At 39.3% G+C, this 27,279-nt stretch overlaps 1 protein-coding gene across 4 annotated transcripts in view; it reads right to left on the bottom strand.

The window, feature by feature from the left end:
• Positions 1 to 27,279, bottom strand: part of furina (furin (paired basic amino acid cleaving enzyme) a) — a 108,409-nt gene that overhangs the window by 39,728 nt on the left and 41,402 nt on the right. For all 4 annotated transcript variants that reach the window (XM_042506114.2, XM_042506193.2, XM_042506034.2 and 1 more), the window contains exons 3-4: positions 13,657 to 13,755; positions 932 to 1,027 (exon numbers count right to left, since the gene is read on the bottom strand). In XM_042506114.2, the coding sequence (XP_042362048.1) occupies positions 932 to 1,027; positions 13,657 to 13,755 (195 nt within the window). The remainder of the gene's footprint in view (positions 1 to 931; positions 1,028 to 13,656; positions 13,756 to 27,279) is intronic.

The following is a 27,279-nucleotide window of genomic DNA, read 5'->3' as shown; positions in this document are numbered from 1 at the left end:
GAAATTGTTAAGTACATTTTTTTCCCTAACATTTTAGAGACACACAAAATCATTGGCAGATTAATTGATAATGAAATAAATTATTAGCTGCAGCTTTGAATGACACTAAAAATTCTATTAAATTATGCACAAAACTTTACCACATCCATATGTGGCACCAGCAGGTTGAAATGTCATTTAAATACAAATAGGTGCTGTGAACATATGGCAGAATCAATTACATCTAGTCATGTTAATACAAACAGACAGCAGGCTCTTATCTACTCATTTGCCTTTCAAGTTGCCACTAACTACTCCAACACACTGGGGAAGTCAGTGTGCCTCTGCTAGAGCAAAGACATTTTGAACAACTGGTGATGCAAGTCTGTTTTGCATCACCATGAATTTCCTGTTGCCTGAAGCACCCTCACAGTAATTGAAGGAAGAGTGGAGCCGCGCAGAAAATCTTGAGGGTTGTTGCTGCTGTTTTTAACAGTCCAGCATATCAGCGACATTCTTCAAGTCAAATGTGGAAATCAATCAAGTGAGAACGAGATGGATTCAAGGTGAATTGCCTCTGTCTTCTCCTCGGCTTTCTCTTTTTGTTGCTATATGGACTAAAGTAAACCACCAGTTTTAAAAGCATGTAAATCAGGACTGTGTTTGTGTGTATCGTTCAAGCTGAATCCTTCAGGTGAAGTCGCTCAGACTTGTGCTTTGCGCTTTACAAACAAGACACACAACAGCATTTCGCACAAAGGCGGCATATTGGATTCATACAAGCCGTCTTTTGACTCGGGGGAAACATCACAGCCCCAAATTTAATTACATGTATTGACTTTGGCTGGATAAAAAGCTCAACCGGTGTGCAGCTCTGAATTATGACACACACAAAACACACAGCACAGCCTTTTGTTCAATGAAGTGTCTATTCAGGAGTGTTCGTACTCACCAGGTACCACTGGTCTTTGAATTTGGGATCTAACGGTTCAACGAAGACATCCCTCTTTTTCCTCCGTTTCGACACTTGTTGCTCGGCCCAAGTCACCTAAACAGGAAGTGCACAAGAACACATGTAGAAATCAGCAACAAAAATTTGAGGTGATGCTCGCTGCAACCACAAAGGTTACTGCTCACTGTCACATTAAAGAAAAATACAGAACAAGAATTAATTATGTGCATGACATGAGGGTCGCCATGTCAAATGAATTAATAGAGATCCAAATTCTCAGCGGGACGACGCACACAGAGTGAGATTAGAGGCACGGGGGTATCGTGGACTTTGCTAATGAGACTCGCTGATGAACTCTAGAGCAGCGTGGGACTCATTAAAAAGTCCTGGATTAGTGAAAGAACAGATGCATCAGGATGTATTATGCTTATGGGTGCATCGAAACATGTATGCGCACTAACAATATACACACAGAGGTACAAATTCAGTACAAGACTAACAACACAAAAGTCTGCAGCGGGCTTTCATAATGTGCGAGCTACGGCAGAAAGTGTTGACAGAAGCAGAATGCATACAGTGAGAATAAACCTGCATCTCACTCCCTCTGCAGAGTTGTGCACGCTGTACAGCAAAAACGCCCAGGTGGATGAGAGAGAACAGAAAGAATATGTCAGAGAAGGAAGACAGAGAACTGCCTGCCGCAAGGACGAAGCACCTGATGTGAAGGACAACCAAATCACAGCGCACCTCTCCCTCTCTTTCTCTCTCCGCCTCTGCAGATCACCAGAGACACAAGAGTAAAAAAGGAAAGAAGTAATGAAGGTCACGTTAGCTGCTACACTGAAGCGATGCCAATTCAACACTACCATAATATCACGCCATAATGGAATAATTTCCCTTCAAGGAGCAGGGAGGTTTGTGTGTGCGTTCGTGTTTGTGTTCGCTCCCTTAACGGGTGAGAAGTTCAATCAGTCTAAGTGGAGGAGACGTCTCCACCAGGATTCATCTGACTCTTACTGGGAAGATGAGGTCAGCACCGCGAGGTGCAGCTGTGGCAGTTTACACACAAACCTGGGTGACAGCTTTTTCTCAGTGAAAATGCGCACTTAAGGAGAGATACAATCACGGGCCCTGACACATTCAGTTAAAGAACTACTGCTGGCAAACACAGACAGATATGTCGCCAAATGTGGGAAATGTGAGATAAACGACACAGAGTAGCCGACCATTTTCATGCCATTAGGAATCCTGACTGTATACATTCAAATAGATATGAAGAAAATGTCTACAAAAAATGAATCTGGCACTATGGAAGTTTGGATTGGTCTTTAATACATGTAACCTGTAGAAGACAATCCACAAATATGTACTGTGATTTGTAAGTATGTATAACTTATTCTGTAATTGCATATTTTAATTTTACATAAAAATTACTGTTTTTACAAATGGTAATAGTTTTACCACAAAAATACATCAAACAGGATTCCCAAACACTTTCATGGACAAAATTGTAAAGGATTCCATGACTTTTCAAAGACCCATAATATTGTTTTTCCTTGCACTAACTGCCCATAATTGTAATTTTAACTATGAGTGCATACGTGTAGGGAGAGACAGTGCCGTGAGAAAAAATTAGAAACATATGTGATGGTAAGCAAACTTCACATACTAAAGCATAGTAAAGCTACGTTTCATCGTCAGCTATAGAAAATAAATTTACCATTATGTTACGTTACATGGAAGGTTATCCACAGCAGATTACTGTGATTTTCACCAATTCAGTGACTTTTCCAGGCCTGGAAAATTTGAATGTGAAATTCCATGTATTTTCCCAGGTTTTCCTTGGCCATCAAAACCCTGACGTAAAGTCATATTTACGCATTTGCAGATCCATTTGTAAATGTGAAACAGGGTTTTTTCACATTTGTTGATTACTTTCTGTCAGTTTGTGAGCCAAGGATTTCTCTCTTTATTTGCAAATTTTGGTCAAATTGTGCTGCAGCAAATCTGCAGAAAAAAAAGTAAGGTTCAATTATTAGCTACACCAGCAGGTGGTGACATTCCCTCACATCAGCTGACGGAACAACAATTTGTACTGAAAGAAAACTAAAACAAGAACGTCCACATCCAAACAAAAGCATACAACAAGGAGAATGACAGCAGCCTGGCTTCAGCCAGAAGGTACAAGTGGAGTGTCTCTATAAAAGCCAACTGTTGTGATTCAGGATCAGAGTAATCGTCATCATCTCCAGGAGAAAGTGCCATCACCTACTGTTTGCTAACTTTGTGTAAGTTGTAGTTGTTATGTACATGCAAGGCTAGCTCACATCGGATCCTTTAGTTCAGAGACAGGGATGGGCAACATATTATACCGATATCATGATATGAGACTGGATCTTAGATTTTGGATATTATAATATCCTAAGCATTGTCTTTTCCTGATTTTAAAGGCTGCATTACAGTAAAGTGATGTAATTTTCTGAACATGGCAGTGTTCTAGCTTTTCTATTACTTGCCTTTAACAACTAAGTCATTATATCCACATTACTGATGATCATCTACCAAAAAACTCACTGAGTAAATATTTTGTGAAAGCACCAATCGTCAACCCAACCCATAGCAGTTTTAATATTGAGGTATTTGATCATAAATCTCCCGATAGCTGATTTTCTCAATATTGCCCAGCTCTAGTACAGAGAGATTTTGTATTTGAGGCATATATAGATGCTGACACCTTTTTACTGTTCTGGTAACAGCTGGGACAGGAAACATGAGGTCAAGGTGCAGCTGAGAATACAAGGAGAAAGACAGGGTTGAAAGGGTCAGTGATATCTCGAAGAAAATCCGTAACTCACTTCTTTCCCTTGTGGAAGAAACACACCAGTGACAGAATGGCTAACACATCATTTAACCTTTAAATGCTTTTAATACTGTCACTGGGATAATGATAATTTCGTGTTAATCAGGCCAACTGTCCTTCTGAGTCCATCACAGTGGAACCAGTGCATTTAACTGATCACCTGACAGCGGTATATCTACGCCACTGAGTTGATGGGTAGTCCCAACTGTAGTACGAAATACAAATTATTGTGAAATCCATACATATCCAAGACTCACGCTTTAAGTCCTAGTCTTACACAGTGCTGCAACCTTGCCAGAGCAGAGTAGCTAATGCTTCATTCTGACAGTACTGAATCAAGACAGTTGGGTTAAAGACACCTCACTTTGTCTTTTTTCCCCTAGTTGAAGCCTCTTCTTGTTGTCTCCTGTTGTATCGATGCGGATGTTAAGTAGACTCTTATTTTAGCCTTTTTCCTAGTATTTTTTTAATATTATTAGAAAAATACTATAATTAGTATTTTCCTAACCTCGTGCTAGGTAAAGTCACCCCCTGCTGGTGTAATTAGTAAGTGCACCTTACATTTTGGGATTTTTTTTTCAGTACGAACTGAATAAAAATCTGCGAACAAACAGGAGGGATGTTACAAATGTCACATGGCCCACAAACTGACAAGAAGCTTTCCACAATATAATGTAATGTATAAAATCAATTTCACAAAGTTCTGGTTTCTTTTTTGTAGACATATTCTTAAATGTGTATTCTGAACATATACAGTAAGGATTATTGGTGGTGTGAAACTTTTTCGGCTATTCTGTTTTGTTTATTACACATTTCCCACGTAGCGGTCAGCTGTAGTTTGTAGATTTTCTTTTGTTTGTTACAACAAATAATGTCCAATCAAAACGTTGTCACACTGTTAACTTTCTGTTTGTGCTCATGTTCTCAGCCTAAGGACTTTTGCTTAGGGATGACAAAATCTTATCTAGTACATTCACCAAATAAATACAGGCTGCCTCTGCATTGTATTCTGGTAAATTCTCTTGCAGACTCACAATGAGAAGATAAATCAAGGTGGGACATAATGTCACCGAAAAAAATGTAGTCAGAAGCTGTTATGAAGCTTTTGTGTCCAAACTGTATATTTTTGCAATTCTTAATACAATGCCATGTCTGACTTTTCTTTTTCTTAACCATGTGTCCTACAAAGAGATGAGGACAAAAAAAAAGATTCAATATTGCTTCTTGTGGTAGCACTGAATCAAATTGTATCAAATCTAAAATGAATGCCATCGTATCAACTGCTCAATCTTCTTTTCACTGAATCAATAAATATGTATCTCATTTTCCGTAGATTGAGACCCAAAGAGAATCACAAACCTATTCCTACATGACATTACTACTACATCTCATTATTTTGAGATAGAAAGGCAGTCGTCAATGTGCTTCTCTCGGTCAGGCTTTAATACTTGCTCTTTGTTCAAAGGAAACAGCAGTATTGACTGAAAATGATCTCTACAGTGTGAGTAACAATGACTCAGTTGTGTACAGGGGAAAAATGTCATCACACTATTCCATGTAATTTTCAGTCACATAGACATATGCTATTTTGTCTTGCGTCACAAGACGTTGTGTGACTTCCCCTCTGTCATTACTTTATATGCTTTTCAATCACATGAAATCCTGTCTGAAACTGCTCCTTTTCTCACATACGTATGGTAGTTCTCTGTTGTGGAAAACAACCATGCTGACTCTGTTCAAACATGACAGCATTCATAAGTAAAAAGACGCAATGTTTGTGTAATATTTGTTATCTGGGGCAACACAGGAAGTTATGTTAAATGAACATGGCAACCGACTGTTTACTGCTCCATGTGTAGCTTGCAATGCATCAAACCTATTTCTTAAACCATTTCACTATCTCTGCAGAGCATGGTGTAGCTTTTATTTCCCTTGATATTGATTTACATACTATATGCTTCACACAAAACCATCATATGTTAGTCCCTTTGTAATCTTGTGCATGCCTTTCCTGACAAAATGACAGCTTGTATTCACACTTGAGATGTGTAGGAAATGTTACAGGAATGCAACTAAGTCTAACAAGACAGACTGGGACAACGACTCGTATAGAAAGATTACGCCAATGTGTAAAACTGGGAGTGCATACTCTGATGACAGTATATACTTTAAATTAAATCAGAAACATATGATTTGTTCCTTAAGGGTGTAAGGGGATGGTTTTTAACCATAAAAAAAAAACATTCCTTTTCAGTTACAGCAAACACAAAGCTGAAACAATTTTTATATGAAATGCAGTCCAGTAATCAATCAATTTTGTTGAACAAAAGGTAAATCTTTTAACATGCCGATTACGGCCGAACCACAGGGTCAGGCTTTAACACACCAGTAAAAACAGAAATAAAATGACTGCTCAACCATAGCTCACATACTTTCAGCAGACATGCAGATTAGCTTCAGTACAGTAGTGACAGTTTCTGCTCCTTTTAGCTCCACTGTGACACCAGCAATTTGCTGCTAATTTGTGCAGCCAGTGATATAAAAGCTGGGGTAGGCAGAAATCTGGAAAAGGCAAAAAAAGAGAAAGACTGCACCTGCAGTTCCCCCCTCTCTGTCCTAACGCCCTCCCACCAGACGACCATGGGCATATGCATGTGCTTCATACGGTAACCCAGAGTTTCTCATACATGGATCTATTTCGTCAGCTCTAAACAGCTCAAATTCAGCCATCACAAACCTCCCCATCGCAGGGTGGTGCTGGTGGCCAGCAGCAGCGTGGGTTCTAACATACGTAACAGCAGCAACAGAAAGTTTCCTGATCCAGTAGAAATCCGGGACTGTCCAGTGCCCCAGAGCTGCTGGTTACACCGGCTGCATTGGGTTGTGACTGTGACTACGACTAAGACTGCAACTGCAGGGGTTTGTCTCCGCAGCTGCTGCCTGCACACTTCTCTCAGTGAGGTCAGACTGTGATTTGAGGTTTTACCTAACGTTAGCTACATAAACGTGAACTTAATGGTATAGCTGTGAGCCTTTGCTCTGTAGAGCAGAAGGCTAAACTATCCATCCATCCATCTTCTTCTGCTTACGCGGGGCCAGGTCCTACCAGTGGGACGTGCCTGGAACACCTACAATAGGAAGCGCCCAGGAGGCATCCCGAACAGATGGCCGAACCACCTAAACTGGCCCCTTCTGACTCGAAGGAGCAGTGGCTCTACTCCAAGCTCCTCCTGGATGTCTGAGCTCCTCCCCTATCTCTAAGGCCGAGCCCAGCCACCCTCCGGAGGAAACTCATTTTGGCCGCTTGTATCCACGATCTCATTCTTTTGGTCATTACCCAGAGTTAATGACTATAGATGAGAGTTGGGACATAGATGAACTGGTAAATCGAGACGCCAAATCGCCCGTCCATCTCACGCTCCATTCTACCCTCACTCGTGAACAAGACCCTTGGATACTGGAAGTCTTTCGCTTGGAGAAGCAACTTTCCCCCTACCCAGAGGGGACAATACACTGTTTTCCGGCGGAAGGTGGAGGTGCTGACTCTAATCCTGACCGCTTCTCACTCGGCTGCAAACCGTCCCAGTGCATGCTGGGATCACGGTGTGATGAAGCCAATAGAACCACGTCACCCGCAAAAAGCAGAGATGCAATTCTGAGGTCCCCAAACGGGACCGCTTCCTCCCCCCGGCTGTGCCTTGAGATCCTGTCTATGAATATCACAAACAGAATCGGTGACAAGGGACAACCCTGGCAGAGGCCAACACCAACTGAGAATGTGTTTGACTTCACGCCAAGAATGCGAACACTCACTCTGGTTATACAGCGACCGGATGGCTTGCAGCAACGACCCCACTACCCACGACCCCTCCAGCAGCCTCGCAAGGGTAAAGATCTTGTCCACTGCTCCACGACCAGGACCGAACCCGTACTGCTACTATCAGCAACATTTTCTTGTAGTTTATTGTCAGACTCTTTTTTAGATAAGTCAGTAATTGTTTTTTGGGTAGCTTTGTAGTGTAGGCAGTTGGGTTTTTTTGGACAAAAATTAAGCGTTTTTGAAGATTAATGCCTCATTTCCACATAGCTCTGTGTACCAATGTGAGTCAACCAGAAGTCCATTCATTCACAATAATGGACGGTGAAAAACACTCAAAAGAAACTTTTCTGTCATTTTTGCATTTACATCAATCCATAATAATATTTATTTACTCGCATTGAGCACTAGGGCATACTTCCTTTATTATAAGGAAATACAGACACAGAACAAAACTATGTGGAAAAGCATGTAAACATGTTTTATCTAGTAGAAACCCAATTGAAGTATGAACCTCAAATCACTGGCATTATAGGTCCCCTGAAAAATCAGTCAGTTTTTAGAAATGTTTTTTTTGTTTTTAGCGCAGCAAAGATGTGACTTTATTCCTCGTCATAAGAAAATGATGTACAGATTAGTGGCTTGGGTGTGTTCACTAACACATAATGGGGAGGCTGAATCAGTAAACTCTGGAAAAAAAAACTTCCTGAGTGCTGCATACAAGAACAGTAATTACCTTCATTTAAGTACTTTCGTTCCATTTGTGGGAAAAAATACATAATGAAAGTGCGCAGCTACTTAAAATTAGTCATTAAGCTTGTTATCAATTGTAAGTTGTTACAGGAATACATCTCCCGATAGCACCCTTACATTAAATACCAATCAATTTCAATACATACTGCAACTTTCTGTAAAAAGCCCTCATTTCTAACAAAATGTTCTTTTTCATTTTCCATATTCAGAGTAAACAGGAAAAAGAAACAACACACATCATATTTTTCAGCTCCAGACTCATAATTCATATTGAACAGATCTCCTACTCTTGGCAAGAGTGTAACAACAAAACATTCCCATTTTCTATTTTGCAGTTTTCATGTGAATAGTGTTTTGAAAATTCTTTAATAGTCTGTGACAGAGCACAGAGCACAGAAGTTGACAAACAGCATTTTTCATTGTAAATGGGCTTTGAAAATGGAAAACGGTGTCTATCTCATGCTTCCAGACCGATTCAATGCAGAACCAAACGTTCACAAACAGACTGCTGAGTTTGTGTTCAGGTAGAGAATTGTATCTGTCCAAAAAATAGATTTCCCATCCTACTCATTTTGTCCCACCCACATCTTTGTCCTTCTTCATTATACAAACATAGCATCCTCCCTCTGAGGCCCAGTGGAAGTCTGAAATAAAGCATCATTACAATAAAGGACACAGCAATAATTATAGTTAAGCGCTGTGGCTATGTAATTTATATTTATGCAAAAGCTTTTCTTATGTCACAGCTGCCATTGTGATGATACTGAAAATAAACAAACTAGTTCAACATTTCTGAATCACTCATTGCTTTGTTATGTCTTGTCTGATTCCTTCTCTTCTTTTTCAACCAGCCTAACACAAACGCTGAAGCAAAAGCTGCCCACAACAACACAGCAACAACATACTGAAACAGAAAACAGTAGAAGGCATGGAGGTAGCAGATAGACCCGGCCTTTAAATCTTCAATAGACCCATTAACAGGGCTCTGTTAGCCAGTCTATGAGATCTGGCAGAAGTCCAGCTGCTTTTGTCAGTAATTAGACACTCTTCAAAGAGAGTTTACTGAGCCTTTTGTTAAGGCCTCATCTCGTCCAGTTTAAAGGGGACGGCCTATCTAGAATTCAAAATTCCTCCCTTTAGAAATATGTTTGCAATGTTTTCTCTTTTTTAGAAAAACTGCAGCCGATGCAAACGTGAATCAAATCTGCTGGCTGCACTTTGATCTGACTATTAATTGCAGCACAGTTACAAAAATGTATCGAAGTTTAGATCCGAGAGAGAGTGGTCTATACATACAAATTGAGGGGATCTGGTAAAAAATTGCAAGCTATTGCAGCATTTGCAAAGCTCCCTTGATTGGATAAACAAACACATAGATAAAACAAAATTCCTGTGGGTGCTGACAAGCTGGCCAGACCCCTCCTGCACAGACAGGAGGACCTGGAACTGTAACGCTCCACTTTCTCTGAGGTGCTGTGGGAAAAAAGGAATTCAACAACAGGAAATGGAGCCGCACTGTTCAAGGAAATCCCAAAGAGGGAGGTGGACCAATTCTAACACGGACACAAACAAACTCAGCAGAAGTCGTTCTATTCCCAGTGTGCACCTGCACTGTGTGGCTGCACAGCATGACAGCATGGCCAGTCATCCACTTTTTCTTTTAAAGGCAGTCGATTAGTTTAGACATATCAAACACTTCTGCACTGCACTTATATATGGAGATTTATCAAAATTGTCCTTGAATTCTCTACTTACAAAAATGAGCTGGACACAGTTTTTTGTTCCTCATACATCAAATTATTTAAAAGAGGCTCAGATCAGAACCTCCTCATTGTGCCTTTCATTTCTAAAGAAGGTGGTAAAAAAGCTTTTTTGTTCTGAACTCCTTCCGAGTAGAGTAAGTTAATTTTAAATATCTGTTCTTTGTCATCATTTCACTTATTTAAAAATGGCTTCTCATCTTAAAACAGGTGGTCAATGTTTTCAGAAATGCCATCACCGTGCCTCGCTTCTCAGATTAAACAATGTGCTTTTGCCTGTATTTGCTCTAAGGCTGCACTCTCTTAATTTTTTATTTTCCATTTTTTTTCCTTAGTTTGCTATTCATTGGACTGTTGTTTCTGTTTTCGTGGTTATGTCTTATAACACTGTATCTGGCACTGTTCTGTTTTTCATTTGTTTAAACAATGTCTGTTTTGGGACCCCCTCAAAAACGAGAAGAGGCATTTCAAGGGATTCATCCTAACATAATACGTTTCCATATACAGTTTAAGTGTAAATATGTTCATACAATTTCCAAAGATTACAGAGACAAAAAGAAGAGGAGGCAGTTGTGTGGGAAGCCAGAGAAATGGGGAACAACCTGACAGACTTTCTGACAATTCTCAAGTTTCTGGTAGACTCCATGATGAGAAGAAAATGTAACACAAGAATGAAGTCAGATCTGTGAGGACAATAAAGGACCCAATGACGACACTAGCTGAGGAGCCTGAATCAGTCTGCTGAATCATCACTGGAGTCAATTGATCAAGACTGGCTATATAAAGCCCAAGCCATTTCAGATTCATTGTTCACCGTAACCCATTGTGCTCTGGGTACGCCAGCTGTCACAGGCGCCCTGCTGCACTCCGTTAAAACCCTTTGACGTTCTCCCGATGCACGCCACTGTCAGCCAGTGAACCACAGAGGAGCGCAAACAAATAAAAAGCAGCCAGCAGTTCCAATTAATAATTTTCACATTGACAGCGAGTGTCAGCCAGCGATGCAAGAAAGGCTGCTCTGGTTTTTCTTTTTTTAAAGTGACTGTTTTGTCTTGGTTTCAGCGACATTTAACAGCTACACAGCTGCTCTGAAGTGCGGCTGTCAGCCGAAACTTACATGCAAACTATGAGTTTACTGAGGATGCAGAGAGGTTGTCTGAAAACAAACCCTCCTGTCATAACTAAAACAGACATCTCCCCTGTCCACAGAGATATTATAGGAAAAAGGACATTACACAAGATATCACAGGAAAGCCTTTAAATAAAGCTGTAGTGTAGAAACTGTGTCATCATTACACAGTTTGCCCACCTCAAAGCAAAATGAGTGAATGAGAGGCAAACTGGGGAAAACATTTTGGATAAAAGTGCAATCCTTTTTAAATGATTTTCATCCAGTTACAATGAGCAATTTTAAGTCAATTTTAAGTAAAAGATAAAAACCAGAGTTAAATTTTGTTAAATGTTTCTGCTTTTTCCTAGTAAAGTAAATATTTGAGCGTTTTGAGGGACTTGATGACATAATTTTGGGCTCTACGAAATTATATAATTTTTTTTAAAGTTGCTTTCTAAAGTGATAGGCCAGTAAAGCCCTTTAGATGTCATATGATTTTTTACTTGATGCATTTTAATATTTTGACTCTTATCGTACTTACTCAGCACTCTTGATGTGCTTCAGATGCATTTACTTTGATGCTGTGAGCTTTTTTAATAGCTTTTGTGCAATTTTAGTAGTTGGTTCAGTACATTCAAAAACAAAAAGTTAAGGTAAAACTACCTTATTTGTTTTTAGGGTTCCTATACTGTCAAATTCAGTCAGTAAATTTTAGAAAAGTGCCTTTAAAGGTTAGAGACTGATAGAAGATTCTTTAAAAAAAGTGCTCATACTTCTTTCTCCGGCACACACTCCCTTGTATTCCCACAGCTATGAATGTTAATTTCACACTCTTCCCTTTGTCCTTCCCAATGGGGTAGGACACAGACTCATTTTCAAACTAACCTCAAACTCTCTTGCAAAACAGCGAGACAAAATATGTGAAATCTGAATTTAGATCAGTCAAGAAGAAGGAAAGAGTTTCACAGAGGAGTGTGGAGCACCAATCACCCCTGAGCACTCAGGTGAAAGGAAAACGGGCAGTGTGGACGCCCCGTCTCTTCTGAGACAGCCATTAAATGAGAAGGTGACAAATAAGGACTAAGCGTTCGGTTCTTTGCCCTGTGGCTTATTGAATTCTTTTTGGTTTCCACTGTGCTCCTCATTCTGACTGAACATAATAAATGTAACTGATCATTTAGTGAACTGACTATATAATTGACCCCAAACACAATCAAATAAATAAGGGAAAGAAAAAGTTTCATCTAAAAGTATCATTTTCTCAATATCGAAAATCGAGATTCATATTCCTCTTTGTAAATGTAATGTGTAAATACATAACATTAACGCTATAATATTGAACATCTATTTCATAAGTTAAGATGATTAGAATTTTGGTTTAAGAATCATATATGGACTCACAACAGTAACAAAATGTTTTATTGAATTATTGTTCACTGACTGGTAACTTTTTCTGCTCAGTGTGCTTCATTTAGCTTTTGTTATACTTTCTGTATTATGTCAGTTTAGTTCTCTTAAACTTTTCACATTTTCTCTTTAATGCTTGTTTTTCTCCTTAAGTTGAGGGAAGTCCATTTGTATAAGTCTGTGTCTTCTTTATCTCTTATGGCACACTGCTTTATAAAAAAATCTTCAATTTTATGCAGTTTTATTCCGTGCAAATAAAATAAAATAAAATAAAATAGTACATCTGAGGTTTCTAAATAATGAAAAGTTATAAGTCCTTAATGCAGAAAAACCTTTTTGATAAAAGCTTTGATAGAAAAAGTACTTCATTATATACTTGGAAGATAAACTGCAGGTTTCACATTTGTTAAATTTGCCACAGATACGTAACGCTGATTTTTTATTGTGGAAACAATGTTCCAAAATCAGAATAATTCTCCTCTCCATTATTCGCCACAATGTTCTGCATGTTCCACACACTGTTTTCATTAAAAAAAGCTCAAATATGGTTAAACAATCACTCCTTCGATTCTTAGTTTCCACAATGAGCTCAAGCACCCTCCTGTGTAAGATATACTGCAGACATCTCACATGACTACCCTGAGACTAAACAACAGCTAGTGATTTTAAGATGACAAAAAAGTTATATGTAAAGTATTATTTACAAGCTTTTAAATTTGTGTCACTCCTGAGTCCAGAGAGAGGCTAACTATGTGTTTACTGGGTCTAATGCCAAATTTAAACGAGCACTCCAAATACCTGATTCTGAACCATTTTCCTTCCAAGTGGAAAGAAAAGAGCTCTGAACATGTTATCCGTAGCTACTAGCATCTCTACAGCCACAAAGCTCGTTGATGACACTACAAATAAATCAGCCAAACTTACACTTGCTCCCCACAGCACACTCCAAAACATCAATTAACTTCGTCGACATCCATGAAAGCACGGTCCATCAATCGCACAGTCTAAACTTCTTACCTTGGGATCTCTTTGAAGACGGACTTGTGTCCCTCTGTGATCTGTCAGCGATCTCTTCACCACTGTACGATGCCGGAAGTGATAATAATCACCAAATACCTGAAAAGACAAAGAGATATGAGCAGTTATCACATGAGGGCATTTAAATCTGTAATCAGATAATACCTCTATATCTGATAGTAGCTTTAATGAAGTATGAAATTACTGTGGTCATGCTAGCTCTCTACCAATACACCACTAAAATTCAGACATTCACACAATGGTCGAGGACAGAAACACTGCAGCATAAAACAATGGAAAATACATAACTGCATGACCAAATAATGTACAAAGCCATGAATTAAACTTGTTAAACAGCTGGATTCAGTTTGGATACTCAGTACATGATGCACTAAAATGGAGAAACATGCACAAAGACATCTGACCTTCACACTAGTTACACACTGAAGTTGGGTTGAGTTACATGCCTGGATCGAAACATGTAATAAATAAATGAATAGATGCATACAGTAAATCTATGATTTATTAATTTATTCTATTAAGCCCACAGCAGCGTTAACCACAGCGTCCGACGGCAGCGACTGACCAAAAGCGGCAGCATCAAAGATATTGGAGGTATCATTTTATTGGACTCATGTTACAGAAAGCCCTGTGTAGAAACCCTGACATTTGGATTGCCCTTTTCTCTCTAAAGCAAACTTCTACTCAGGTGCAAGGAGGTTAGCAAATCTCTCCCCATGGTTACCACTGCAAATCATTTCTCTCTTTATTTCTCTGCATTTTGTGGTGCCAAGTGAAGCTAACAGGCTGCATTAGCCAGTAAAAATGGTATTCACAATTAGAGGACCTATTTCCATTTTCTTTTCCAATAACCCCCTCCGACGCCTGGTACCGCCACACTGACTTACATATATCCCCCTGTGGGAAACCCGATTCATGACCCATAATCCTCTGAGCTTAGTCCAGTTATTACCACTGTGTAATCAAGGTCATTAATAGAGCAGGGACACACTTTGCTTCAAAGAATATGTTAAATGAACAAAGAAAAGCTCTCCACATCACAGCTGAGCAGTTTCACAGGGAAGAGAACTCAGTGGTGTGAGTCTACACGAGTGCCGAAACAATTATTTGAATAATTCATTGACAAAGTACAATCTGATAACCCATTAATAATTTAAATTATTCATCAAGTAAAAGACATACAGTTGCTGCTTACAGCCTGTGAAAGGTGAGGATCTGCTTGCTTTTCTACAGGTTTATATCACTATAAAATAAAATTCCTTGCAGTGTTTATAGATTGATTATAAAACTGAAAAGTAAATAGATTAACTGAGAGTGGAAAAAATGTTTGTCACAACCCACACATCTTTTCAACTTCTGTCTATCCTGGGAGAAGGATGCCTCCTCAGTTGCACTTCCCGGGCTTTCTTCCATTTACATATGATGCTTTACATATGACACCATCTGTCCTTGGACAGATATGTAAAGCACTCTGAGGCAAATTGTGATTTGCGATACCAGGTTTGCAACTATATGAAATTTTCCCAGTACAATAACTATGTCAGATAATACTGCGGTGTCATATTATCACATTGTTGTTTTTATCAGATTCAAAGACCCTTAAAAGGAATGACAAAAAAGGTTTTTTTTCAGTTAGACCTTTCATCACTATTACTGAAACTTGAAACCCTTTTCATTTTTTTAAAGTATGTGTAAAAAGTCTCTCTTTGAAAATAACTACAGAGAAGGTGAAATTTTCCATCCGCTTGCATTTTTTTATTACCATAGATTTGCAAATATGCACAATTTGATAACCGTGAATTTCCATACCACCTTACACCTTAAAGCCAGTATATCACTGCAACCCTCAGATACTGAACCCTAATCTTGACGAAGGAAAACATGAGTCCAAAGACGTATTTTTACATATACTGTGTTAAGCAGCTGACCAGTCAAACCATGATGAGGTACTCAGCTACATATGCTCTAATTTCTTAATGAATGATTTCACTTAAGTGAAAATGGGAGTCATTATCAGATTTTTGTGTGCAGAGTTTAATAAAAGTTATTAGTAGCATTAACATGTACTGTAGGGATGTGGAGTAAAGAAGGAGAACAAATTATCCACATTTTTCTCAACAGACTGGGATGCTGTGCGTCCCAACAAAGGTTGATGTAAAGCTAAGGTACTACAGTGTGTGTACCGCATTCCTTCACTCTAAAAAGAGTCACGGTTCAGTCTCCCCAACCTCCTCTGCCCCTTTTTTATCACAGTAAACAGGCCGATTCCAGCCAGGCTGACACTAAAAGCCCCTGCACACAAAGACAGTGGACAATAGGGAGGCAATAACCAAGAGGGAAGACACACTTTACAGTGATATCAGAAGTGGAACCACCACCACAACAACATCCTGTGTGTGTGTGTGTGTGTGTGTGTGTGTGTGTGTGTGTGTGTGTGTGTGTGTGTGTGTGTGTGGGTGTGTGTGTGTGTGTGTGTGTGTGTGTGTGTGTCTGTGTGAGAGACTGACTGAGTAAAACCGTTAAGGAAAAAGACCAAAAAGAAAAAGCAGCATATAAAAATGAGATAAACACTGACATCCAGAGGCATTAGCTGAGCCGATGGGCCGTTCTTAGAAGAGGAGAAAAGACGAGCAGGTAGTGGGTCTATTGTGTTATGCCAGATAAGAGCCTGGGAGGTGGGACACTGATCAAAGACATGGGTGGAGAATGGCAGGGTCCATTACACAACTTCTAAATAACGCCAACACCAGTGAAAAGACATACTTAAAACAAAAGCATTGGCCTATTCATCTGGTTAGCCAATGTGTTCCAACATGATTTATCACTTTGCCAATTTTGTTGATGTGAGGCATTTTATTTTCTAGACATGATGTCCCAAAGACGACATCGTGCCAGCGTTCCAGGGCTGCAAAAAAGCACTTTGATAGAATTAAAAGGAAAAAAAAACAGGGTTTTAATGTAACCAAATTAAAATCAAAGATAAAAGACTTTATTTGAAACTCATCATTCTCTCAGAAACTGCATTACACAACTCACTGGAGAAGACACTGACCCCAATATGTCCAGCAGCAGCAGCATCAACAGATTGCAGTGTAGCCACAACACATGTTGTGTTTGCATTCAACAGAGCCACTTTCAGTTTTTCTGCTAATTGCTGTCCTCACTTACATACAGCCATCTGAAAACTCTTGCAAGCTGAAAAACATCTGGAGGTTATCAAAAGTAGTGCCAGGCAACTAAGCAAATCACTATCTGAAAGAGACATACAGGTATGTTTGAAAATAATGCCTTTAATGCTCTATACATCACATATCTATGCATTAGAATTAGGACTGGGCGATATTTCCTTTTGACAATATCACAATATTTTTAGGCTATATCGCACAATACATATCTCAGTGTTTTGAAATCTCATCTCATCTAAACTACCAAATTACTAAACCAATTAAACTACTGTTAAAAGACAGTTGAATTATGTAGGTACTGTTATGTAATTAAGTTAAATACAGTGCTGGTAGGCACTGCTATGTAGGCAAATAAATTAAATACACTGCTGTTATAATAAAGTTGAATACTGCACTGTTATAATGAAGTTAAGTAAAGTACTGTTTTGATTAAGTAAAATACTGTTGTAATTCAGTAACATAAAGTACTGTTATAATGAAAAATATCAAAGTAGAACCATTGATGCTTTTATTCTGAAGCACTTGGCTCATCTTGACATGACAATTAAAACTTGATGTTTGTCATATAGTCATTTTATAAATCCCACAAGGTACAAGATGCATATCAACGAGTACAATCAATGTATCGGCCACCCCTTATGACAATGCACTGTGCTAACAGTTCTTTATACAGTGCATGATCACTTCCTAAAACTTTAAGACCAATTAATCCCTACACGTCCAAACTTCTTTGACAAAACACATTTTAGAATAGGAAAAAAATGTTGAATGTACACTTGCAACAACTCCAACAACTTTCTCACAAGCACAAGTCTAGACTCAGACTCGACAGAGATTTGTTCCAAGATAGACCAAGAACAACTCTGTACATATGCATCAATGCACAGAGGTACACGTACAGGGACAGAGGTCACCTCACATTAAAAACAGCTCAACTGTTTTAAACACATGCAAACACACACATCAGTTCACCTCACCTGACAACATGAAGTCCATTCCAGTCCTGCTAAACGTCTACCCCTGAAGCTAAACCATCATCTGGCAATCAGCTACAACACTTAAGAGTATATGTTTTCGACCATTTAATCTCGGGACCACTACGTTTCAGTGGGGCTTAACTGCTTTCCACTGGGAAAAAAGGGCCATTTACAACAAAGACATTCAGATGGAAAAAAGGATGTGGAAACAGACGGATCAGGACTTGTGAGTGACCATTACTGATGCGATAAGCTGGGCACCGATAGAGCAGAACAGGCTTAACCTGTGCTCTCTGAGTGGCCTATTACTGAAGTAAGGCATTAATCCATCAACCTCATTAAAATGCGCGGTAAAAGACAGTGGAAAATTACTGTCTGCTGGTTTGTTTGCCTGCCAAATTTACCTTGTGGGAAAGCACTTATCAAAAGGTCTGGTGTCTCATCTCCAGTGACTGTTGACACAATTATGTTTTACAAAGAGCCAAACAATGTCTGGAGACAGAGTGGAAAAGAGGTTTGGGGGCTGCACTAAAGTGATACGAAACAGTTTTCCATGTGGAGCCCTGAATGTCAAGAACAAAGCCTGTGGATTTTGGAAAGTCTATTTGAGAAGGCCATTACTGCAGTTTAACTACGGACACATCAATCACGACACATTTCACATCAATCACTGAACATTTCCTTTCAGTTTTGACACTCAACTGCATTTGATTTAGGGGCATCCGGATGTAGGGCATTACCATATTTTTTTGTGCACCAGCAGGTTGAAATAAATTGAGAAAATGAGACTTACTCAGGCACACAGGCGATGTAGCCTCCTAAAATAGTTCAGCAACTTGTTTATATAATGAGGCTGGAGTCTAATTACTCAGCATGGTGAATGGATAGGGCAGGGGCACAGACTGCCACAGCAGCAGCTGGACATAACCAGCAGTTTCTTTTAAGGAGGGGAGAGCGGACTGAGCTGCCCCACACACCTGAAAAATGGGTTTGCACAGCTGGTCTGTCTTTCTGCCAAACTACAGTTAGTCATTACATGTGTTTTTTTTTTGCATTGTTTTTCCCTCCTCTTCATTCATCCCACAGTAATCATTCTGTCGCTCCTCACTCATTGGACTACAGTTATATTTGGTATCTATGTGTACTTGATAAGAATCTGGGCAAAGTCGACACTTTTGGTAACCTTTGCACTGCAGAGGAGTACACAGGTGTCGCTGAAGTGTGCAGAGAAGTTTCACAAATACGTCTAAATCGTGTAGGAATAAACTATTATATTTATAAAGCCTTGTAAGGCAGACTCGAGCTACCATATTTATAAACACACCGTCCATTCTCAACAAGCTGCCGACCACATTCCTCCGCTGTGTTTATACAGTACACACAGATTATGATTCTTGGCACAGTTTGCCGTTTACCGATTGTTCAGAAGAAGTTAGATTAGTCCATTAAATGGTGTTGACAAAAACAAGTGGATTAAATAGGATGGGGAAATATGGTGCATTTGAGAATGGAGGAAGGCTGGGGCAGAAAGTTGACATTTGAGATAATTCAGCCATTCATTTTTAATTTAGCCAGAAGGCCTCAGTTTAAGCCCTGATCACATACAGAGGAGTACCTTGTTCAGTGTATCTTAGTGAGGGTTGCACTGCTATATTCTTCTCTGGGGGCCATTGAGCATCATGTGATTATCATGTCTCTATCACCAGACAAAAAAATTCTACACCTTAAATGCAGCTTTTATATGTTATTGCACAAAGATTTCTTTCTTGGTCTATTCAATGATGGATTCCTCGGTTCTGTCCTTCAGTTAGCAATATAACCTTTAGTCCGAACTCTCATTCAATCCTGTTGATCTGCACAGAAAATGAAATCTTCCGCTTACAATATATTACATTTCACCACGTGCTCGGCCTGCCACCAGTCACCCGCTCCACATTCCTGCACCATTGTGGCTCCCCAATGAAATGACCCTCCCCCTCAGGTCAAGTCTATAGAGTAGAAAAGCCTAAGGACCTTTTTCTTTTAGAAAACCCTTAAGTGCTACTTCTCCCTCCTCTCCTTGCACCTGACCTTGTTCTTATCTTGCATTAAATAAAAAATGTTGGAGAATGGTTTCTGTTTCTTTACTTTTTAATGAATAGGGACTCAAGAATCATTTTTAAACTCAATTTTCCCTCATTGTGTTGACCGTTCAGAAAGTTTTAGACACCATTGTCCTGAAACGACTTGAGTTCCTACAGTGGAAAAGGACATATGACCTGTAATTTAACAGGTTCTGTTTTTGTTTCCTCTGTTATCAGCCGGATGTGTGGCATTTTGGCACTGCTCAGGAGGTGATACTTAATCAAAACTCCAGGTTTTTCCCAGGAGAAACAAATCCAACAGCCAGTTTGCATCATGGGAAACTCCACAATTTAAAACTCCAAGGTCATGCATTTAGGTTTGTTTCAATATACAAGTCGGATTGAGAATTTTGGACCTTTTCTTTTGCTGCAATGTTAATCATTTGTCTGTGTTTACTGTAGGTTGTGTACGAAGCTCTGAGTTTCATCGATAACATTCAGGTGGTACTTTCGAAATTTTCGAAATTGTGAAACGTTTCCAGTCAAGAGCTGTTTACTAATGCTAAATCAGGTGCCAATTCATGCCATATAGTGTCACCTTTTCACTGATGTGTATCAAAATATTCTTTTCTGTAAAAAAAAGAGTAAATAAGTGAGACAGACCATAGACCTTAGAGGTTCTTACAAGTTCAGGTTGTGGGAATCTCTTGTTTATGGGTCATTATGTTCCTGCAGAAAGAGCTGACAAATTGGTGTTGGTGTTGACATGATGGAGAGTGTCTGGATGTGTGTGTTGTAAGGGATACACATTTGCAGTGCTGCTACACTATCAGTCATATTTGATGAAACTCAGACAGCTCATGCTTCCTGTTAATCGCTGGTGAAAGGGCGCCTGCATTAATTCGGGGAAACATGATGTTTACTTGTTGGCAACACTGGCAGAGCATCACTGTTGACAGACATTATACTGTGCTGTGATGCAATGCTGGCAAAGCCCATGAAATTGTACTACTTGTTAACTTGTAGGTACACAGTACAGGTCAATGTTGTAGCAAGACGAAGACAAACACTGTCTATATCTATGGCAAACCTCAAAATGAGATTACAACACAAGGGCCAATCCCAAAACACTCCTAGCCCTGCCTTTTAGCCTGTACTGCTCAATTTGGCATGTTCACATCCAATAGTAGGGTGTCCTGACTCTTGTTATGATAGAGGGGTAGGGCAAAGTGTGAAGGCCATATGGCCAGCAACACAGAGATTTTTCAGAAGCACACTTCAAACTGAGTGCTATGAGCAATCATCGGCAAAATGTATGTAATAGCAACCAAAATTTCCTTATTACTGAAGATTTTAAGATTACAATAACAATCCCATTATTTTAGTTTAATGCCATTTCTGTATCACTGATCTTTTCTTTTTAAACAAGCATAACAAAAGAAATGGCAAGTACGACTATGTGTCTTTGTCTGTGTCTAACTAGATTAAGTTACATTGGTTTTGCTAATTTGTGCATGGCAGTCCCATATTTTGACATATTTCCATGCTGCATCTCCCTTCGTTTGATGGCAAATGACACACAAAATTTGACTTCAGTCCAGAAGCAAAGTTGCTGCACTTGTTACCACTCCTCTAATATCAGTGCAGACTGGCAGGGTGGGAGCATGGGGTGCCGTTAACCTACAGAGCATCGCTTGTTGCCTGGTACTGAAGTGGTTTTCTTTTTATTTGATGATTTATTTAATGTATTGACAGTGTAAAAATTAGGCTGTGGACAAATCTTGGTTATCCTGACAGCCACAAAACGATGCCTGCAGGCCAGACAAGCAGAGGATAGCCATTTATCAATATCTAACAACACTCGCCATGTCGTTACATAAAGGCCAGAAATGGGATTTGACCCAAGAAATTATTGTTTGCTGATTTCTAACTATTAACAAACTAAATAAATAAGTATTAGCTCATGATATGTTTCACCATCTTTGGGTCTCTGCATTAGTACTTGTCCACTGCAGCACACCTCCACTTTATGGAGTGGATGAGCATATAAAAAGTTTACAGTGTCATGGCAGGGCTGTTAGCTCACGGGTCGATGGGAGCCGTCCTCAGATGACTAACTCTTCACAGCGAGGTCTTTATGGTGCTGCGAGGGTAAAGCCAGACAAGCACAAGACAGCACACATACACCGTTACATGGCGTTATAACACCAAAGCCATGGGTGCACAGAATCAGTACGGAATAACAATTATAGAAAAGTCAATACATTTGAGAAGTAGACAGGCAATTACTCTGTGCTGTTTTGTTTCCCACTGTTATAAAAAGATGTGTTCATGGACATTCAGTCGTGGTTATGGATATTTTCCCTTTCATTTTTTAGTTTCAAATGTTTTTTTTATTTTCTATTTCCATCTTTGAGAAAAGAAAAAAACATCCTGATGCGGTACAGAAAGGATAGTCATGACCCTTCGGCCTATGATCGTCACTCTCACTTCACGGCTGGACCAGAACTGACTGACTATGTGAGATGTGAACTCTAGCCTCAGGGTGGAGTCAGATGTCATCCCAGAGAATCGGTCAGTTAGAAGCAGAGCTACAATAAGCAGGTGGTGCAGTGAAAGGGTTTCTGACAGACGGTCTGACCTCAGTCTGAGAGGTATTTTTTAAAAAATAGCCTCTTAGAGGCAGGTACATGCTCCTTTAGACAACAGCCGACTGTGACCAGGAGGAAATCGTCAACTTTCTTTATAAAAATCAGTTTGTTTGCCTCAATATGTGTCTCAGTGGTAAATGTCTGGTTTGTTAAAGCTCTAGTAGGATGTTGCTCGATCATGTTCACTAACTCGACACGTAGAAGTTAAAAATATTCTTCTTTTTTAATTGGTGTAATTTACTTCTTTACTAACGAACTCTACGAGCCAACATGTATCATATCCATTCATAGCCACAGGAAGGACTATTGTTGGTGCAGCAGCACCCAAAAATGGATTCATCTGAAAATAAATGAGTAAGGGATAATGCCCAATGAGGTATCCATGAACAGAAACTAATGGCCAACGTGGAGGCGTGAATGAGTAGCAGAGGATGGTTGCCTCTCCAAAGGCTTATTAATTCCTGATAATGGAACAATCATTACAGCACCATAAGGTTTTTATGCAATGGAAATTTGATTCACTCCACCAGTAAATAGAATAAACCTTAGATTTGACTTAGCAACAGGAGATATTTCTAGTCTGCTCATGGACCCCTTTGGCTCAGCTATTAGCCAGAAAGCTAATGTTATGCTAACAAGAGTCAAAGTCAGTATTATTGCGTATAGTAAACAAACAGTAAATATATTTTGACAGATTGTTTAACAACAGGACTAGCTAACTATCTAGCCATGTCACTGTCCTTAAAATCAAGTTTGATATCACAAATTATACGCCATGTGTTAAGTTACTGTTGGTCGCAGCCTGAGAGTAGCGTGTAAGAGTAGAGTTGAAGTGTGAAGGGACGTGAAATGATTGTTCAGGATCAGAGGGGGCAGTGTAGTACTTTCGGTGTGTGTTACAGTCTGCATCCTGTGGTGTTTAGAGGATGAGCCACTGATGGACAACATTCAGTGTTTTTAAATTATCTGTAATCAGAGGCTTTGACTGCGCCTCTTACTCATAGTAGATACAGGCTGGTACCAGGCTTGGGAGGTATCACTGTATAACTGTATTTTAATGCCAAATAATGTCTTTAAATACTTTCACAAATACAGGCACTCCTCTTTCTATTAACCTCATTGTCTCCAGTCTCTATTGGTGGAACAGGCAGCTGAGCTGTAAGACACGGCAACACCTGGTGGTGAAGGGAGAAGTAACAGGACTGTAAACAGCTCACAGCCAACAATGGCAGAGGAAGACCATGGGGAATAATGTCATGTTTTTTACATCTAACTTGGTTAATTAAGGATTTATTTTGAACAAACAACAGCTGGTAATTGTTGGAACAATGGATTTATGAACTAGAACACTAGCAAGAGAAAAAAAAGACCGTTTGAGTGAGTTATATTTTGTTTTTTGTTGAGTATGAATGAGGCATGTTTTATGATGAGTTAATGAGGCAACTAAGCCTTGCCAGTCTTCTTTGACTAAGAGAAAATTGAATTCAAAAGGTATACAGTTGTATTTCTCTGTTTAATAAGGATAAAAGGTGCGAGAATACCCCAGTGAAATTTCAGGAAGGTATAAAGGTGTGAAATATTACATACCGACCAAGCCTAGCTGATACTATCATGTAGCCAGAGTATTAATTTAGAGCGATGAACAGACAGTTTCACCAAAACTACTTAGCAGATGATTAACTGGTTTTAACAGACACCATGCAGCCAATCAGAATAGAGTATTCACTCAGACCACGGTATAAACTGATGAAAATTTATGAAAATTAACTAAGATTGACAGTAAACACAGGTTACACTGAAACAGTAACCTATTAATGACACTAACAGTTTTCATCATTCTGTTATTAATTATTTATTCACACATTACCTCACTATCAAAAGGTACACATCTGCTGTGAGATTTAATCTACTGTTGCCATGGTGTTCAGTAGACAGACAGTGTGCAAGTATATTTTATCAATGTTGTTAAGTGTCTACATGTTACTTATCCCATCCCCCAACTTTTTTTCCAGCACTCCTAATACAGAATACTCTCTTGCAGCTATGTGTCCATTCCTCAAGAAAGAATCAATTCCTCAGCTTTCATATGCAATTTGTTGGTCCAATAAGACCGGTGACTGTAAAAGCGTAGTGAGGCTTTAACTGTAACTCGTGGCTTTCAAAGAATGACTCTGGTCTTTATATTCATCATGTTGCCCTGATAAAAAGAAAGCATGCACACAACTTGAGCTTTTCCTCAAATGCCTCCTAAATCTAGAAAGTCAGCTAAATGTTTTGATGTAAGGCAACAGTAACAAAACAGTCGAGTGCAAAATGTGAGTCAACCGTAGCACTTGATGTTTTTCTCCCTCACCCAGTCAAAAACAGAGTACTTCCATATAATGCTACAGTTTGCGTTTTTTGTGTATTAATTAATTTATTTTTTAAGGCAGTGGTAGTAGAAGTAACATTGTTCATTACTCTCAAAGTAGCATTTTACTTTCGTTAATGTTTAAAAACTCAGTAATTTATTTCTCTGTAATCACCTCCCAGAACTCTGCAGTGCTTCTGCACACACTGAAAACCCACTGCAATAATTCAATGCAATGTCCTTCAGTAGCAAGACTTCAGGCATAACCTGTTCAGAGCATGACAGATAATCTAACTCGTGGTCCTCAAGAGAGAACTCATGCATTAAACCTAACAACTTTAAAGACTCCCTCCAGACATGTTTTAAAGTATGTGAAAATACTAAAATATAATTCAGATTTTCTTCAATTTGATTTTCCTACCTAAAAAGTTTAAATAAAATCTCCAAATGAGTTGGAAATAGATCTACTTTTTATCCCTCATGGAGAAATTCTGGATCTGACCTCTGACCTGCCCACCAGCTCTGCAGAGGCCAGTTTTTGCTTTTGCTTTCTGTTTTCTCCAGCACTGGCGCAGGCCATTTTTTTTCCTACCATAGCAAAGGCATGGCCTACCCTTCTCTTACTCTGATTGGTTAGTACTCGTTACCTTTGTTGGTTGGATAGATCGGGTTCAGGCATAAGGAGAGAGATCAGTTAGGGTTAAGGTAAGAATATCAGGGTAAGCCTATCAGAGGCAGAGTAGGGAAAGTCATGCCTTTGCCATACTTGGAAAAAACTTGCGACCGGTTGAGCAGTGAAACAGCAGTGGGCATCATGATGGCTAACATTAGCATAAGAGCAAGCATCGCTGAGATTCAGTCAGGTCCAGAATAGGATGAGGAGTCTGTTCTTCACTGAAATTGGCTACTAGCAGACATGTTAGAATGGCAAGGTTAGTTAGCATCTTTATGTATTTAAGTTGTTTGTTAGATTGTCGGCTAATTGGCAATGGCTGACATAGCATTAGTGATTGCAAAACCATTAGTGGCGTTAGAGGCAGTATGAGGACGAGACTCTCTGTCTCATTTAATTCTTTGTGGATGTGGTGACAGTTTCAGCAAATATGACAAGTTTTTTTCTTAAAAGTAACCAACTCAAGCTTTAAAAATGGGGTCTGTTAGTTACAGTAGCTGTAAGCTATCATTGATTTACTACGTGTGAAGAGGAGGCCATATTAGACAGGGAAACCAGTGGGGTTAATAAGACTTAAATTACCAGTGAATTAGTTATGTGTATGACCTTATTTTAAGATGGTGAACATAATCTGAGGAAAGACTTAATTTAGAGTTATTTATTAACACTTATTTTTTGTTTTCTATAATAAGAATAGACCATATTTATTAAGTGTTAAGAGAGAGTGACAATTATTAGGCCCTATGTTCAAAAGTTCCTTACTTCCTATCAATATGCATTAATTGGGAGATATATTAAAGTAACTAAACCCCCAAACCCTTTTTTTTCCAGTTGAAAAGCAACATATATGGGTATTTAGTGTTGTTGATTGATACAGGTCCAACTCTTGACCTTTGAGTTCAAAGTATCACAATTCTATATAATACTGTGTTAAAATACAGTCTAAAGGTTGAATCCTGGCTATTGCAATTGAATTTTGCTATTGGCTGATCCAGGCAGCAGGAGCCTGATTTCATCACCAACCAAGCTCCCTGTTACCACCATGGATGTATTATGAGGAAGTCAGTTACCACCCTGTCGCCACCCTCTCACCAACCAGCTATATTGTGTGTGTGTGTGTGCAGGGGGCAGGGAGGAACTGTGGATGGAGAGGCTCCATTGTTGGATGACTGGGCGTGTCTAAGCCTCCCTCCGAGCCCTGCCCATTTTGATAATATTCTGATACTCAAGGGAAGAGGCACTCAAGCCAAAACGGGAAGCTTTAATTACTCTTTAATGGAAAACTCTAAGTTAATGGCCTAGAAGTTGTAGAATATGGTCATTCAGAATAAAACCTTAATAAATGCTTTAAAGTAACTAATAAAGAACCAATGTGCTACTAACATGCATGCTATCAAGCAAATAATTCATTGTAAATATGTCTACCCTAATATAAAATGTTACCAAAAATGTAAAAAGAAATAGAAATGGTCCAACAGTCTGCTCTGTAATCAGTGCCTCAGAATCTCTAATCACAGTTGTCTGATAAATCAATCAGAGCTGGAAACAAACAACTTTTCATGACCAGTCTGCTGGAAATCAAAGGTTGCCCCATTAGAGTCATATGAACGGTGAAGACATAATCTCTCAAAACACGTCGCCGACTTTCATGCAGATGCCTTGATGAGCTCATCCTCATTAGTGGGGGAATTCAACTGCATCCA

This window comes from Plectropomus leopardus, chromosome 1, assembly GCF_026936395.1.
Source record: "Plectropomus leopardus strain MGB_pleo_1.0 chromosome 1, ASM2693639v1, whole genome shotgun sequence".
Classification (NCBI taxonomy): domain Eukaryota; kingdom Metazoa; phylum Chordata; class Actinopteri; order Perciformes; family Serranidae; genus Plectropomus; species Plectropomus leopardus.
This window is presented reverse-complemented; position numbering and strand designations above follow the sequence as displayed.